The 15,357-nt window shown below is 46.8% G+C and overlaps 1 protein-coding gene across 2 annotated transcripts in view; it reads left to right on the top strand.

Moving 5' to 3' along the window:
- The window catches only part of UQCRQ (ubiquinol-cytochrome c reductase complex III subunit VII), a 52,474-nt gene extending 38,084 nt beyond the window's left edge, over positions 1 to 14,390 (top strand). For both annotated transcript variants that reach the window (XM_069244729.1, XM_069244730.1), the window contains exon 3: positions 14,191 to 14,390. In XM_069244729.1, coding sequence (XP_069100830.1) covers positions 14,191 to 14,285 — 95 coding nt within the window. In that variant the 3' untranslated portion in view covers positions 14,286 to 14,390. The remainder of the gene's footprint in view (positions 1 to 14,190) is intronic.
- Positions 14,391 to 15,357: the final 967 nt, after the last annotated feature.

Raw genomic sequence — 15,357 nt, 5'->3', positions numbered from 1 at the left:
ATATTCAGTCCCACTGTGTTGTGAAAGGCGGACCAAATAGAACTAATACAGAAACAGGACCTCTTCAAAGAAAGTGTAAATATACAAAGTGTTGCCTTAATGTAAATATACAAAGTGTTGCCATAAATGTAACCATAGTGTATTTAGTGTCTGATTTAATTCGAGAAGTGGCGTAAGCAGAGCCTAGTTAGATTTAGCCTTCTAAAAGGTGTGATATAATGACAATGCTTATATAATTTGTCACCTCACCTCTTAGCTCCAAACTTAAAACGGTAGATTTTCTAAAAGACAAAAATATTTCTGAAGCAACTAGCTCCTTGGACAAGTGAATGTTTCAGAAAATTCCACACACTGATTTACTGTACAGAGTTGTTTCCAGTGCCATCTGAAATTCAAGAGAACAATATTCTGAATGTAGTACAGGTTCAGGTTTCTCTGCGCTATGCAGAATTTATTCTATTTAGGTTGCTCGATTTTCTGTTCTATCTTTTAGATTCATATTCAATACTTTAAGTAAAGTTGTCTTCCATCCTAGGAGTATTTGCTCCAATCCTATGTTAGCAAGCTTTGGCAAACCCAGTTCCTCAGCTCTATAATGCCGAACTGTTTATTGGCTTTGCCAATACTTTCTGTGCAATCTCAGGCATTTGCTTGCAGACCCATACACATGCATGCAATGGCTATTTCAAGTTTTCTTTGTTCCTAATAAATCCAATTCAAAGGTGGTTGCAAGTGTTGCAACACATTCACTCATGCGCTGTGGTGCGGAGCTTATTAGACCGAGCATAGCAGTGCACAAACGCTGCTCTTATCGACATGTTGTAATCTAGTCTGTGGACTTTAACCATGCCCATCACTTTCATTCGTTCCTGGGCCTGCCTTTCAAAAATCAGTTTATGGCGTTGGTAAATGCTTTTGTTTGTCCCGCCTTGAGGCAGTTTTCTTAGCGCTTGGAGACGGACCCTGTTAGATGGATTATTGCGCAATCGATGAGATACCTTAGTGTGGGGCACTTTTTTTATTTTGCCTAGCCACTTTGCGCTCCTGACTGTATGTTGTTTCTCCCTCTTCCTCTTCCTTGGTTTTGGGCTATTTCTTTGCAATGTCTGCAGGGTCTTTATTTGTTTATTTTTTTGCAGTTTTGTGTAGCGCAAACTTGATACAAAGTTATTACAGCGCTTCACATGAGCACCGATTTAAATTACACAAGAATACATTTATTTTTGGTTGCAAGGGGAGAAGAAGTGATTTGCTCAGAATCGCAGGATGTTGAGCCCGGCGCTGAGACTCAAACTGTGTTTCGGCACTCCAAAGTCAGCAGCTCTGGCCCTTATGCCACATCCCCTAGGGTTCTTTGTCTGGTGCGTGTTGGGGCAGTCTGGGAATAACTCGCTTTTTTTATATAGCATTTTGTAATACAGGTTCTGTCATAGCGCTGCAAAGCAGGTGCCATTCTTAACAAAATCGCTATAATTTATTTGCATCTGCTTCGACCTTGCAGAGAAGAAGAGGTGAAAATTCAATGTTGGGATTGTAATCTGTGCTATTCTTGTTCTGTCAAGGCCTCTGCAGTGGGTGCATTAACCAACTGACTTTAGTAGAGCTTAACACTAGGCAATAGCACTTGCTCTTGATACCCTCAAGAGGGTCACCAACTGTAGGAAGTTGGCTCTGTATGTGCTATTTCAAAGTAAGGAATAGCGTGCACAGAGTCCAAGGGTTCCCCTTAGAGGTAAAATAGTGGTAAAAAGAGATAATACTAATGCTCTATTTTGTGGTAGTGTGGTCGAGCAGTAGGCTTATCCAAGGAGTAGTGTTAAGCATTTGTTGTACATACACATAGACAATAAATGAGGTACACACACTCAGAGACAAATCCAGCCAATAGGTTTTGTTATAGAAAAATATCTTTTCTTAGTTTATTTTAAGAACCACAGGTTCAAATTTATCATGTAATATCTTGTTTGAAAGGTATTGCAGGTAAGTACATTAGGAACTTTGAATCATTTCAATTGCATGTATACTTTTCAAGTTATTCACAAATAGCTATTTCAAAAGTGGACACTTAGTGCAATTTTCACAGTTCCTGGGGGAGGTAAGTTTTTGTTAGTTTTACCAGGTAAGTAAGACACTTACAGGGTTCAGTTCTTGGTCCAAGGTAGCCCACCGTTGGGGGTTCAGAGCAACCCCAAAGTCACCACACCAGCAGCTCAGGGCCGGTCAGGTGCAGAGTTCAAAGTGGTGCCCATAACGCATAGGCTAGAATGGAGAGAAGGGGGTGCCCCGGTTCCGGTCTGCTTGCAGGTAAGTACCCGCGTCTTCGGAGGGCAGACCAGGGGGGTTTTGTAGGGCACCGGGGGGGACACAAGCCCACACAGAAATTTCACCCTCAGCGGCGCGGGGGCGGCCGGGTGCAGTGTAGAAACAAGCGTCGGGTTTTCAATGTTAGTCTATGAGAGATCAAGGGATCTCTTCAGCGCTGCAGGCAGGCAAGGGGGGGCTTCCTCGGGGAAACCTCCACTTGGGCAAGGGAGAGGGACTCCTGGGGGTCACTTCTGCAGTGAAAGTCCGGTCCTTCAGGTCCTGGGGGCTGCGGGTGCAGGGTCTTTTCCAGGCGTCGGGACTTAGGTTTCAGAGAGTCGCAGTCAGGGGAAGCCTCGGGATTCCCTCTGCAGGCGGCGCTGTGGGGGCTCAGGGGGGACAGGTTTTGGTACTCACAGTCGTAGAGTAGTCCGGGGGTCCTCCCTGAGGTGTTGGTCCTCCACCAGCCGAGTCGGGGTCGCCGGGTGCAGTGTTCCAAGTCTCACGCTTCTTGCGGGGAGTTGCAGGGTTCTTTAAAGCTGCTTCTTGAAACAAAGTTGCAGTCTTTTTGGAGCAGGTCCGCTGTCCTCGGGAGTTTCTTGTCGTCGAAGCAGGGCAGTCCTCAGAGGATTCAGAGGTCGCTGGTCCCTTTGGAAGGCGTCGCTGGAGCAGAGTTCTTTGGAAGGCAGGAGACAGGCCGGTGAGTTTCTGGAGCCAAGGCAGTTGTTGTCTTCTGGTCTTCCTCTGCAGGGGTTTTCAGCTGGGCAGTCCTTCTTCTTGTTGTTGCAGGAATCTAATTTTCTAGGGTTCAGGGTAGCCCTTAAATACTAAATTTAAGGGCGTGTTTAGGTCTGGGGGGTTAGTAGCCAATGGCTACTAGCCCTGAGGGTGGGTACACCCTCTTTGTGCCTCCTCCCAAGGGGAGGGAGTCACAATCCTAACCCTATTGGGGGAATCCTCCATCTGCAAGATGGAGGATTTCTAAAAGTTAGAGTCACCTCAGCTCAGGACACCTTAGGGGCTGTCCTGACTGGCCAGTGACTCCTCCTTGTTGCTTTCTTTGTTCCCTCCAGCCTCGCCGCCAAAAGTGGGGGCCGTGGCCGGAGGGGGCGGGCAACTCCACTAAGCTGGAGTGCCCTGCTGGGCTGTGACAAAGGGGGGAGCCTTTGAGGCTCACCGCCAGGTGTCACAGCTCCTGCCTGGGGGAGGTGTTAGCATCTCCACCCAGTGCAGGCTTTGTTACTGGCCTCAGAGTGACAAAGGCACTCTCCCCATGGGGCCAGCAACATGTCTCTAGTGTGGCAGGCTGCTGGAACTAGTCAGCCTACACAGACAGTCGGTTAAGTTTCAGGGGGCACCTCTAAGGTGCCCTCTGTGGTGTATTTTACAATAAAATGTACACTGGCATCAGTGTGCATTTATTGTGCTGAGAAGTTTGATACCAAACTTCCCAGTTTTCAGTGTAGCCATTATGGTGCTGTGGAGTTCGTGTTTGACAAACTCCCAGACCATATACTCTTATGGCTACCCTGCACTTACAATGTCTAAGGTTTTGTTTAGACACTGTAGGGGTACCATGCTCATGCACTGGTACCCTCACCTATGGTATAGTGCACCCTGCCTTAGGGCTGTAAGGCCTGCTAGAGGGGTGACTGACCTATACTTGCATAGGCAGTGAGAGGCTGGCATGGACCCTGAGGGGAGTGCCATGTCGACTTACTCGTTTTGTTCTCACTAGCACACACAAGCTGGCAAGCAGTGTGTCTGTGCTGAGTGAGAGGTCTCCAGGGTGGCATAAGACATGCTGCAGCCCTTAGAGACCTTCCTTGGCATCAGGGCCCTTGGTACTAGAAGTACCAGTTACAAGGGACTTATCTGGATGCCAGGGTCTGCCAATTGTGGATACAAAAGTACAGGTTAGGGAAAGAACACTGGTGCTGGGGCCTGGTTAGCAGGCCTCAGCACACTTTCAATTGTAAACATAGCATCAGCAAAGGCAAAAAGTCAGGGGGCAACCATGCCAAGGAGGCATTTCCTTACACAACCCCCCCCCCCAAACGAAAGAGGATGAGACTAACCTTTCCCAAGAGAGTCTTCATTTTCTAAGTGGAAGAACCTGGAAAGGCCATCTGCATTGGCATGGGCAGTCCCAGGTCTGTGTTCCACTATAAAGTCCATTCCCTGTAGGGAGATGGACCACCTCAACAGTTTAGGATTTTCACCTTTCATTTGCATCAACCATTTGAGAGGTCTGTGGTCAGTTTGAACTAGGAAGTGAGTCCCAAAGAGGTATGGTCTCAGCTTCTTCAGGGACCAAACCACAGCAAAGGCCTCCCTCTCAATGGCACTCCAACGCTGCTCCCTGGGGAGTAACCTCCTGCTAATGAAAGCAACAGGCTGGTCAAGGCCATCATCATTTGTTTGGGACAAAACTGCCCCTATCCCATGTTCAGAGGCATCTGTCTGCACAATGAACTGCTTAGAATAATCTGGAGCTTTTAGAACTGGTGCTGAGCACATTGCTTGTTTCAGGGTGTCAAAGGCCTGTTGGCATTCCACAGTCCAGTTCACTTTCTTGGGCATTTTCTTGGAGGTGAGTTCAGTGAGGGCTGTCACAATGGATCCATATCCCTTCACAAACCTCCTGTAATACCCAGTCAAGCCAAGGAATGCCCTGACTTGAGTCTGGGTTTTTGGAGCTACCCAGTCCAGAATAGTCTGGATCTTGGGTTGGAGTGGCTGAACTTGGCCTCCACCTACAAGGTGGCCCAAGTAAACCACAGTTCCCTGCCCTATTTGGCATTTGGATGCCTTGATAAGAGAGGCCTGCAGATTGCAGAGCCTTCAAAACCTTCTTCAGGTGGACCAGGTGATCCTGCCAGGTGGAGCTAAAGACAGCAATATCATCAAGATAAGCTGTGCTAAAGGACTCCAAGCCAGCAAGGACTTGATTCACCAACCTTTGGAAGGTGGCAGGGGCATTCTTTAAACCAAAGTGCATAACAGTAAACTGATAATGCCCATCAGGTGTGGAGAATGCTGTTTTCTCTTTTGCTCCAGGTGCCATTTTTATTTGCCAGTACCCTGCTGTCAAGTCAAAGGTACTTAAGAATTTGGCAGCACCTAATTTATCTATGAGCTCATCAGCTCTAGGAATTGGATGAGCATCTGTCTTGGTGACAGAATTGAGCCCTCTGTAGTCCACACAAAACCTCATCTCTTTCTTTCCATCTTTGGTGTGAGGTTTGGGGACTAAGACCACTGGGCTAGCCCAGGGGCTGTCAGAGCGCTCAATTACTCCCAATTCCAGCATCTTGTGGACTTCCACCTTGAGGCTTTCCTTAACATGGTCAGACTGTCTAAAAATTTAGTTTTTGACAGGCATGCTGTCTCCTGTGTCCACATCATGGGTACACAGGTGTGTCTGACCAGGGGTTAAGGAGAAGAGTTCAGGAAACTGTTGTAGGACTCTCCTACAATCAGCTTGCTGTTGGCCAGAGAGGGTGTCTGAGTAGATCACTCCATCTACTGAGCCATCTTTTGGGTCTGATGACAGAAGATCAGGGAGAGGTTCACTCTCTGCCTCCTGATCCTCATCTGTTACCATCAACAGATTCACATCAGCCCTGTCATGGAAGAGCTTAAGGCGGTTCACATGGATCACCCTCTTGGGGCTCCTGCTTGTGCCCAGGTCCACCAGGTAGGTGACCTGACTCTTCCTTTCTAGCACTGGGTAAGGGCCACTCCATTTGTCCTGGAGTGCCCTGGGAGCCACAGGCTCCAGAACCCAGACTTTCTGCCCTGGTTGGAACTCAACCAGTGCAGCCTTTTGGTCATACCAAAACTTCTGGAGCTGTTGGCTGGCCTCAAGGTTTTTGGTTGCCTTTTCCATGTACTCTGCCATTCTAGAGCGAAGGCCAAGTACATAGTCCACTATGTCTTGTTTAGGCTCATGAAGAGGTCTCTCCCAGCCTTCTTTAACAAGAGCAAGTGGTCCCCTTACAGGGTGGCCAAACAGAAGTTCAAAGGGTGAGAATCCTACTCCCTTCTGTGGCACCTCTCTGTAAGCGAAAAGCAGACATGGCAAGAGGACATCCCATCTCCTTTTGAGCTTTTCTGGGAGCCCCATGATCATGCCTTTTAATGTCTTGTTGAATCTCTCAACTAAGCCATTAGTTTGTGGATGGTATGGTGTACTGAATTTATAAGTCACTCCACACTCATTCCACATGTGTTTTAGGTATGCTGACATGAAGTTGGTACCTCTGTCAGACACCACCTCCTTAGGAAAACCCACTCTGGTAAAGATACCAATGAGGGCCTTGGCTACTGCAGGGGCAGTAGTCGACCTAAGGGGAATAGCTTCAGGATACCTAGTAGCATGATCCACTACTACTAGGATGTACATATTTCCTGAGGCTGTGGGAGGTTCCAGTGGACCAACTATGTCCACACCCACTCTTTCAAAGGGGACCCCCACCACTGGAAGTGGAATGAGGGGGGCCTTTGGGTGCCCACCTGTCTTACCACTGGATTGACAGGTGGGGCAGGAGAGGCAAAACTCCTTAACCTTCTGGGACATAATGGGCCAGTAGAAGTGGTTGACTAACCTCTCCCACGTCTTGGTTTGTCCCAAATGCCCAGCAAGGGGAATATCATGGGCTAAGGTCAGAATAAACTCTCTGAACGACTGAGGCACTACCACTCTCCTAGTGGCACCAGGTTTGGGGTCTCTGGCCTCAGTGTACAGGAGTCCATCTTCCCAATAGACCCTATGTGTTCCATTTTTCTTGCCCTTGGACTCTTCAGCAGCTTGCTGCCTAAGGCCTTCAAGAGAGGGACAGGTTTCTTGTCCCTTACACAGCTCCTCCCTTGAGGGTCCCCCTGGGCCTAAGAGCTCAACCTGATAAGGTTCAAGCTCCAAAGGCTCAGTTCCCTCAGAGGGCAGAACTTCTTCCTGAGAAGAGAGGTTCTCTTTTTCTGACTGTGTTGCAGTTGGTTTCCCAACTGACTTTCCTTTTCTCTTGGTAGGCTGGGCCATTTTTCCAGACTCCAGCTCTACTTTTTCACCCTGTGCCTTGCATTGTGCTCTTGTTTTTACACACACCAGTTCAGGGATACCCAGCATGGCTGCATGGGTTTTTAGTTCTACCTCAGCCCATGCTGAGGACTCCAGGTCATTTCCAAGCAGACAGTCTACTGGGATGTTTGAGGAGACCACCACCTGTTTCAGGCCATTGACCCCTCCCCATTCTAAAGTTACCATTGCCATGGGATGTGCTTTAGTCTGATTGTCAGTGTTGGTGACTGTATAGGTTTTTCCAGTCAGGTATTGGCCAGGGGAAACCAGTTTCTCTGTCACCATGGTGACACTGGCACCTGTATCCCTCACGCCCCCTACACTTGTCCCATTAATAAAGAGCTGCTGCCTGTATTTTTGCATGTTAGGCGGCCAGGCAGCTAGTGTGGCTAAATCCACCCCACCCTCAGAGACTAGTGTAGCTTCAGTGTGGACCCTGATTTGCTCTGGGCACACTGTTGATCCCACTTGGAGACTAGCCATTCCAGTGTTACCTGGATTGGAGTTTGGAGTGGAACTTTTCTTGGGACAGGCCTTGTCTCCAGTTTGGTGTCCAGACTGACTACAGTTTCGACACCAGGCCTTTTTGGGATCAAAGTTTTTACCCTTGTACCCAGGATTGTTTTGTGAAGAGGCTCTGGGCCCACCCTCCTGTGCAGGTTTTTGGGGGCCTGTAGAAGACTCTTGACTATTTTTATTTTTGGCTGTCTCACCACCTTTCCCCTGGGGAGGTTTTGTGACCCCTTTCTTTTGGTCACCCCCTGTGGAAGTTTTGGACACCCTAGTCTTGACCCAATGGTCCGCCTTCTTTCCCAATTCTTGGGGAGAAATTGGTCCTAGGTCTACCAGATGCTGATGCAGTTTATCATTGAAACAATTACTTAACAGGTGTTCTTTCACAAATAAATTGTACAGCCCATCATAATTACTTACACCACTGCCTTGAATCCAACCATCTAGTGTTTTTACTGAGTAGTCTACAAAGTCAACCCAGGTCTGGCTCGAGGATTTTTGAGCCCCCCTGAATCTAATCCTATACTCCTCAGTGGAGAATCCAAAGCCCTCAATCAGGGTACCCTTCATGAGGTCATAAGATTCTGCATCTTTTCCAGAGAGTGTGAGGAGTCTATCCCTACACTTTCCTGTGAACATTTCCCAAAGGAGACCACCCCAGTGAGATTTGTTCACTTTTCTGGTTACACAAGCCCTCTCAAAAGCTGTGAACCATTTGGTGATGTCATCACCATCTTCATATTTAGTTACAATCCCTTTAGGGATTTTCAACATGTCAGGAGAATCTCTGACCCTATTTATGTTGCTGCCACCATTGATGGGTCCTAGGCCCATCTCTTGTCTTTCCCTCTCTATGGCTAGGATCTGTCTTTCCAAAGCCAATCTTTTGGCCATCCTGGCTAACTGGATGTCCTCTTCACTGGAGTTATCCTCAGTGATTTCAGAGTTGTTGGTCCCTCCTGTGAGGGAACCAGCATCTCTGACTATTATTTGTGGAGTCAGGGCTTGAGTAGCCCTGCTCTCCCTAAGTAGGACTGGAGGGGGGGAATTTCCCTCCAAGTCACTATCTTCATCCTCTGAGTTGCCACCCTCAGAGGGGTTGGCCTTTTCAAACTCTGCCAAAAGCTCCTGGAGCTGTACTTTGGTAGGTTTGGGGCCCATTGCTATTTTCTTTAGTTTACAGAGTGACCTTAGCTCTCTCATCTGTAGATGGAGGTAAGGTGTGGTGTCGAGTTCCACCACAGCCACATCTGTGCTAGACATTTTGCTTCTAAAAGTTGGAATACTTTTTAAGAAACTAAAACTGGTTCTAGAATCTAATTCAAACTTTTAACAAACTTTTAAACTCTAAAAGAAATGCTAACAGGGACTAACACAAGGCCCTAGCAGGACTTTTAAGAATTTAGAAAACTTTTCAAATTGCAAAAATCAATTTCTAATGACAATTTTGGAATTTGTCGTGTGATCAGGTATTGGCTGAGTAGTCCAGCAAATGCAAAGTCTTGTACCCCACCGCTGATCCACCAATGTAGGAAGTTGGCTCTGTATGTGCTATTTCAAAGTAAGGAATAGCGTGCACAGAGTCCAAGGGTTCCCCTTAGAGGTAAAATAGTGGTAAAAAGAGATAATACTAATGCTCTATTTTGTGGTAGTGTGGTTGAGCAGTAGGCTTATCCAAGGAGTAGTGTTAAGCATTTGTTGTACATACACATAGACAATAAATGAGGTACACACACTCAGAGACAAATCCAGCCAATAGGTTTTGTTATAGAAAAATATCTTTTCTTAGTTTATTTTAAGAACCACAGGTTCAAATTTAACATGTAATATCTTGTTTGAAAGGTATTGCAGGTAAGTACATTAGGAACTTTGAATCATTTCAATTGCATGTATACTTTTCAAGTTATTCACAAATAGCTATTTCAAAAGTGGACACTTAGTGCAATTTTCACAGTTCCTGGGGGAGGTAAGTTTTTGTTAGTTTTACCAGGTAAGTAAGACACTTACAGGGTTCAGTTCTTGGTCCAAGGTAGCCCACCGTTGGGGGTTCAGAGCAACCCCAAAGTCACCACACCAGCAGCTCAGGGCCGGTCAGGTGCAGAGTTCAAAGTGGTGCCCAAAACGCATAGGCTAGAATGGAGAGAAGGGGGAGTCCCGGTTCCGGTCTGCTTGCAGGTAAGTACCCGCGTCTTCGGAGGGCAGACCAGGGGGGTTTTGTAGGGCACCGGGGGGGACACAAGCCCACACAGAAATTTCACCCTCAGCGGCGCGGGGGCGGCCGGGTGCAGTGTAGAAACAAGCATCGGGTTTTCAAAGTTAGTCTATGAGAGATCAAGGGATCTCTTCAGCGCTGCAGGCAGGCAAGGGGGGGCTTCCTCGGGGAAACCTCCACTTGGGCAAGGGAGAGGGACTCCTGGGGGTCACTTCTGCAGTGAAAGTCCGGTCCTTCAGGTCCTGGGGGCTGCGGGTGCAGGGTCTTTTCCAGGCGTCGGGACTTAGGTTTCAGAGAGTCGCGGTCAGGGGAAGCCTCGGGATTCCCTCTGCAGGCGGCGCTGTGGGGGCTCAGGGGGGACAGGTTTTGGTACTCACAGTCGTAGAGTAGTCCGGGGGTCCTCCCTGAGGTGTTGGTCCTCCACCAGCCGAGTCGGGGTCGCCGGGTGCAGTGTTGCAAGTCTCACGCTTCTTGCGGGGAGTTGCAGGGTTCTTTAAAGCTGCTTCTTGAAACAAAGTTGCAGTCTTTTTGGAGCAGGTCCGCTGTCCTCTGGAGTTTCTTGTCGTCGAAGCAGGGCAGTCCTCAGAGGATTCAGAGGTCGCTAGTCCCTTTGGAAGGCGTCGCTGGAGCAGAGTTCTTTGGAAGGCAGGAGACAGGCCGGTGAGTTTCTGGAGCCAAGGCAGTTGTTGTCTTCTGGTCTTCCTCTGCAGGGGTTTTCAGCTGGGCAGTCCTTCTTCTTGTTGTTGCAGGAATCTAATTTTCTAGGGTTCAGGGTAGCCCTTAAATACTAAATTTAAGGGCGTGTTTAGGTCTGGGGGGTTAGTAGCCAATGGCTACTAGCCCTGAGGGTGGGTACACCCTCTTTGTGCCTCCTCCCAAGGGGAGGGGGTCACAATCCTAACCCTATTGGGGGAATCCTCCATCTGCAAGATGGAGGATTTCTAAAAGTTAGTCACCTCAGCTCAGGACACCTTAGGGGCTGTCCTGACTGGCCAGTGACTCCTCCTTGTTGCTTTCTTTGTTCCCTCCAGCCTCGCCGCCAAAAGTGGGGGCCGTGGCCGGAGGGGGCGGGCAACTCCACTAAGCTGGAGTGCCCTGCTGGGCTGTGACAAAGGGGGGAGCCTTTGAGGCTCACCGCCAGGTGTCACAGCTCCTACCTGGGGGAGGTGTTAGCATCTCCACCCAGTGCAGGCTTTGTTACTGGCCTCAGAGTGACAAAGGCACTCTCCCCATGGGGCCAGCAACATGTCTCTAGTGTGGCAGGCTGCTGGAACTAGTCAGCCTACACAGACAGTCGGTTAAGTTTCAGGGGGCACCTCTAAGGTGCCCTCTGTGGTGTATTTTACAATAAAATGTACACTGGCATCAGTGTGCATTTATTGTGCTGAGAAGTTTGATACCAAACTTCCCAGTTTTCAGTGTAGCCATTATGGTGCTGTGGAGTTCGTGTTTGACAAACTCCCAGACCATATACTCTTATGGCTACCCTGCACTTACAATGTCTAAGGTTTTGTTTAGACACTGTAGGGGTACCATGCTCATGCACTGGTACCCTCACCTATGGTATAGTGCACCCTGCCTTAGGGCTGTAAGGCCTGCTAGAGGGGTGACTGACCTATACTTGCATAGGCAGTGAGAGGCTGGCATGGCACCCTGAGGGGAGTGCCATGTCGACTTACTCGTTTTGTTCTCACTAGCACACACAAGCTGGCAAGCAGTGTGTCTGTGCTGAGTGAGAGGTCTCCAGGGTGGCATAAGACATGCTGCAGCCCTTAGAGACCTTCCTTGGCATCAGGGCCCTTGGTACTAGAAGTACCAGTTACAAGGGACTTATCTGGATGCCAGGGTCTGCCAATTGTGGATACAAAAGTACAGGTTAGGGAAAGAACACTGGTGCTGGGGCCTGGTTAGCAGGCCTCAGCACACTTTCAATTGTAAACATAGCATCAGCAAAGGCAAAAAGTCAGGGGGCAACCATGCCAAGGAGGCATTTCCTTACACCAACCAAGCACATTGGTTAGATCCAAGCAAGAAGATGGTGAAAGGTGTTGTCTCCAAAATGGTGGAAAAGAAGTCGGGACTCCAGACCCTAGCACTTCGTGGGCTCAAGCTTGATCGCAAATAACATCTAGCCTTAGGAAGTAAATTGGGCCTCTTGAAATAGAGTTCACTTAGTGCGAACTCAATACATAAGTATTACAGCACTTTATATGAGCAGTTACATTACACAAGAACACATTCATTTTTGGTAGCAAGTGGCGATTAAGTGATTTGCCCAGAATCACAGGATATTGAGCCGGCACTGAGACTCCAACCGTGTTCCCCAGCTCCAACGAGTAGCTCTGGGCCTTATGCCACATCCTCTCCCCTAGGGTTCTTTGTCTGGTGCATGTTGGGGCAGTCTGGAAATATATATTTTGTTTGTATAGCGCTTGTATTACAGGTTCCATCATTTCATAGCACTGCAAAGCAGGTGCCATTCTTAAGAAAATCACTATAATTCATTTGCAGTTAGGCTGCCTTTTCTATTGTTCTCTTTGTATACAGTCAGTGTTTTTAAAAGTTAGGCTGGTATTGCCAATGTATTGAAATAATTCCTTTAAAAGTTTAACACACAAATACATGGCTGACCCTTTTTTCTGCTCTGAACTCTTCCCCCCCCCCCCCCCCCCCCCCCCGACCCCACCCACACACAGTTTTTTAAAGCTCTGTGTGCCTTTTTAAATATTTTTTGTAAGTGGCTTGGGAAAACAAGATGGGCAGCCAGCTTTGGGAAGTGGGGACAAGGGGATGAAAAGAAAAGGAGGATGTGTAGATATATTTTTTTGTTTTGATAAAGATGGGGTGGGGAGGTAAAGAACATGGACAAGAATAGGAGAGGTGCAGGAATGTTGATATTGAATGCAACAGAAGGAGTGTGTGGAATAACAAGAATACACATGCACCCCTATAGAGTGCCTACAGAAAAAGACAAATATAGTTCCCTAAATGCAAGCAATGTCAGCAGTGAAAGGATACAAGTCAGTCAAGTGAAACACTGAAATAAAAATTCTCGTGGGCAGACGTACAAAGTAGTATGTAGGAAAGCCATCAAATCAGGTAGACAAAGCCATGCGCCATCAAGAGACTGACCCCAAAGTCCACTATGTGTGTATTGGAAGCAACAGGTCTTCACAGCAGACAGTTGGAAATGAGTATAGCTGAGGGCTAGAAATGTGCCAGCACCCACATGTTTTTGTTTAATTTTGAAATTGCCTGTGCACCGGGACCCCTGAAAAACAAAGCCAAAGTGCCTATGCAACCTAGCATTCGGTATGAACCAGAGTATATTCTACGACAGCTGAGAACTTTTTTGGGGTAGGAGAACATCATCCCCATAAAACATTATCATGCTATAGACCACCACCTCTACCTTAATATTATTCTTAGCACTAGTTCCTTAGCATGTAATAACTACTAAATTGTTATGGATCATCTTCATTGTGTCTTAGCTGTTTTGTATTTTGCTATTGTAAATAAAAAGCAAGTGAGATATTTACGTGCAACCAAAATCTGTAGGAAACCAGAGGTAAACAACACTTTCTCATCAGTGAACTGCCTAGTTGCCATTCATGAGAAAACATTTTGATGACATTAAAGACAACACTGAAGCTCTAAACGTGTTAAAGGCAGCACAGTTTCTTCTACAGGTGTTTTGAAATTAATTGTGACTTCTATTAGCTTTGTTTTCCCTATGGCCAATCATCAACTCTGAAACTGTCCCTAGAAAATGCTACAGAAGGAAGCTTTCAACTTGCAGTGTTTTCCTGTGAAATTTAGAAAGCATATACCTAAATTACAGATAATACGTATGTTCTCATGATAACTACCCTAGTGGAAATGGTGTAATAGGCCGATGTTTTCAATAATCTTATTAAGGTAGAGGCTCGCTCCTTAGTTTCTGTACCATCAAGAGTCTGTAAATGTGCTTAACATGAGACAATCAATATTATAAAACTATGATACAATATGCTTTCAACCAGTCCTTGTGAACTGGTGTTGTGTTACTAGTCAATTAACTTATGTCTTGTACTTTTTTTCACAGCTTTTATCCTGATGTACCTCACCTACTCTTGGGGAAACCAGGAGTTCGCAAAAAATGGGAGGAAGGATCTCTCCCTGTATGAAAAAGACGAGTAAATGCAGTTGATTTGAACAAGTCGCGCAGCTTACAGTTGTCTTTTCCATGTATTTATTTTGTCTCTTTGAAGAGATCCATTCAATAAATTGAACAGTTCAAATATAGAGATTGGTGTGAATTTTGTCTTGCTGGCAGTAGTAAACTCCAGTAATTTATAGACAAATATACTTCTTCATAAATACTAGCACTTACTGAAACAATATTTGACTTTAACTGCACACCAGAGAGAATCAGTAGGTATCAGACATATGAAAGTGGAATGTGCGATATAAGGTTGACTGGTGTGGGGGTGATCAGTTTTCTGGGGAGGTGTTGTCAAGTTAGAGAAACTGGATTCTGGAGAAACCCAGCTACCCTCTCCTCTCCCCGACACAAGATATTTTTATCTGTCATTTTTTAGGGTCAAGCCTGTGAGTGCATGCGCTAGCGCATGCATCTCGCTTGAGGGACTGTTGTGTACAGTAAAGGGCTTGGAAGCCCACCTGTCGCTTTTTGTTTGTTGGCTTGCATGGCACTCTGCTTTACTGCCCCATAATTTCCCACTGCAAGCCTGGCATCGTTTTTGTTCCTGTGTGTGAAGCAGGGACCAAGCACTGATTGATTCAACTTAATCCGTGCCCACCCACTGCTCCCGATGTGATTGAGGTACTATTTTGTCCTTTCTAACTTCTAGTGCCCTGCAAACAGAAGGCATGTGACTGTCAAAGACGTGACCAGCAAGACAAACAAAATTGCAACGTTTTATTTTTTGTAGCTACCTTTCTTTTATTTTGCCAAGTCGTCTTTTCTCACTTTGCAATTATGTTTTTTTTTTTTTTTTTGCTTATCAGCTCTGTTCTCAAAAGATGACGATTATCTTTTTCTAAATATATTTCTGAAATGATGCTTTAACACTTAATCATGCAGTACACGCCAATCCTGTCCACCCCCACTTCAATCCACCCCTTTCCAACCGTCCCATCCTACCCCAATCTAATGTGCCCCACTTCAGTTTGCCCCACTCCAAAGCAATCTACACCACTCCAAAACTACCTGCCCCACTCCAATACCATTTGCCCCATTCCAATCCAA

Source organism: Pleurodeles waltl, chromosome 7, assembly GCF_031143425.1.
Source record: "Pleurodeles waltl isolate 20211129_DDA chromosome 7, aPleWal1.hap1.20221129, whole genome shotgun sequence".
Lineage (NCBI taxonomy): Eukaryota > Metazoa > Chordata > Amphibia > Caudata > Salamandridae > Pleurodeles > Pleurodeles waltl.
Note: the sequence above shows the minus strand (reverse complement) of the source record. Positions and strands in the feature narration are given on the sequence as shown.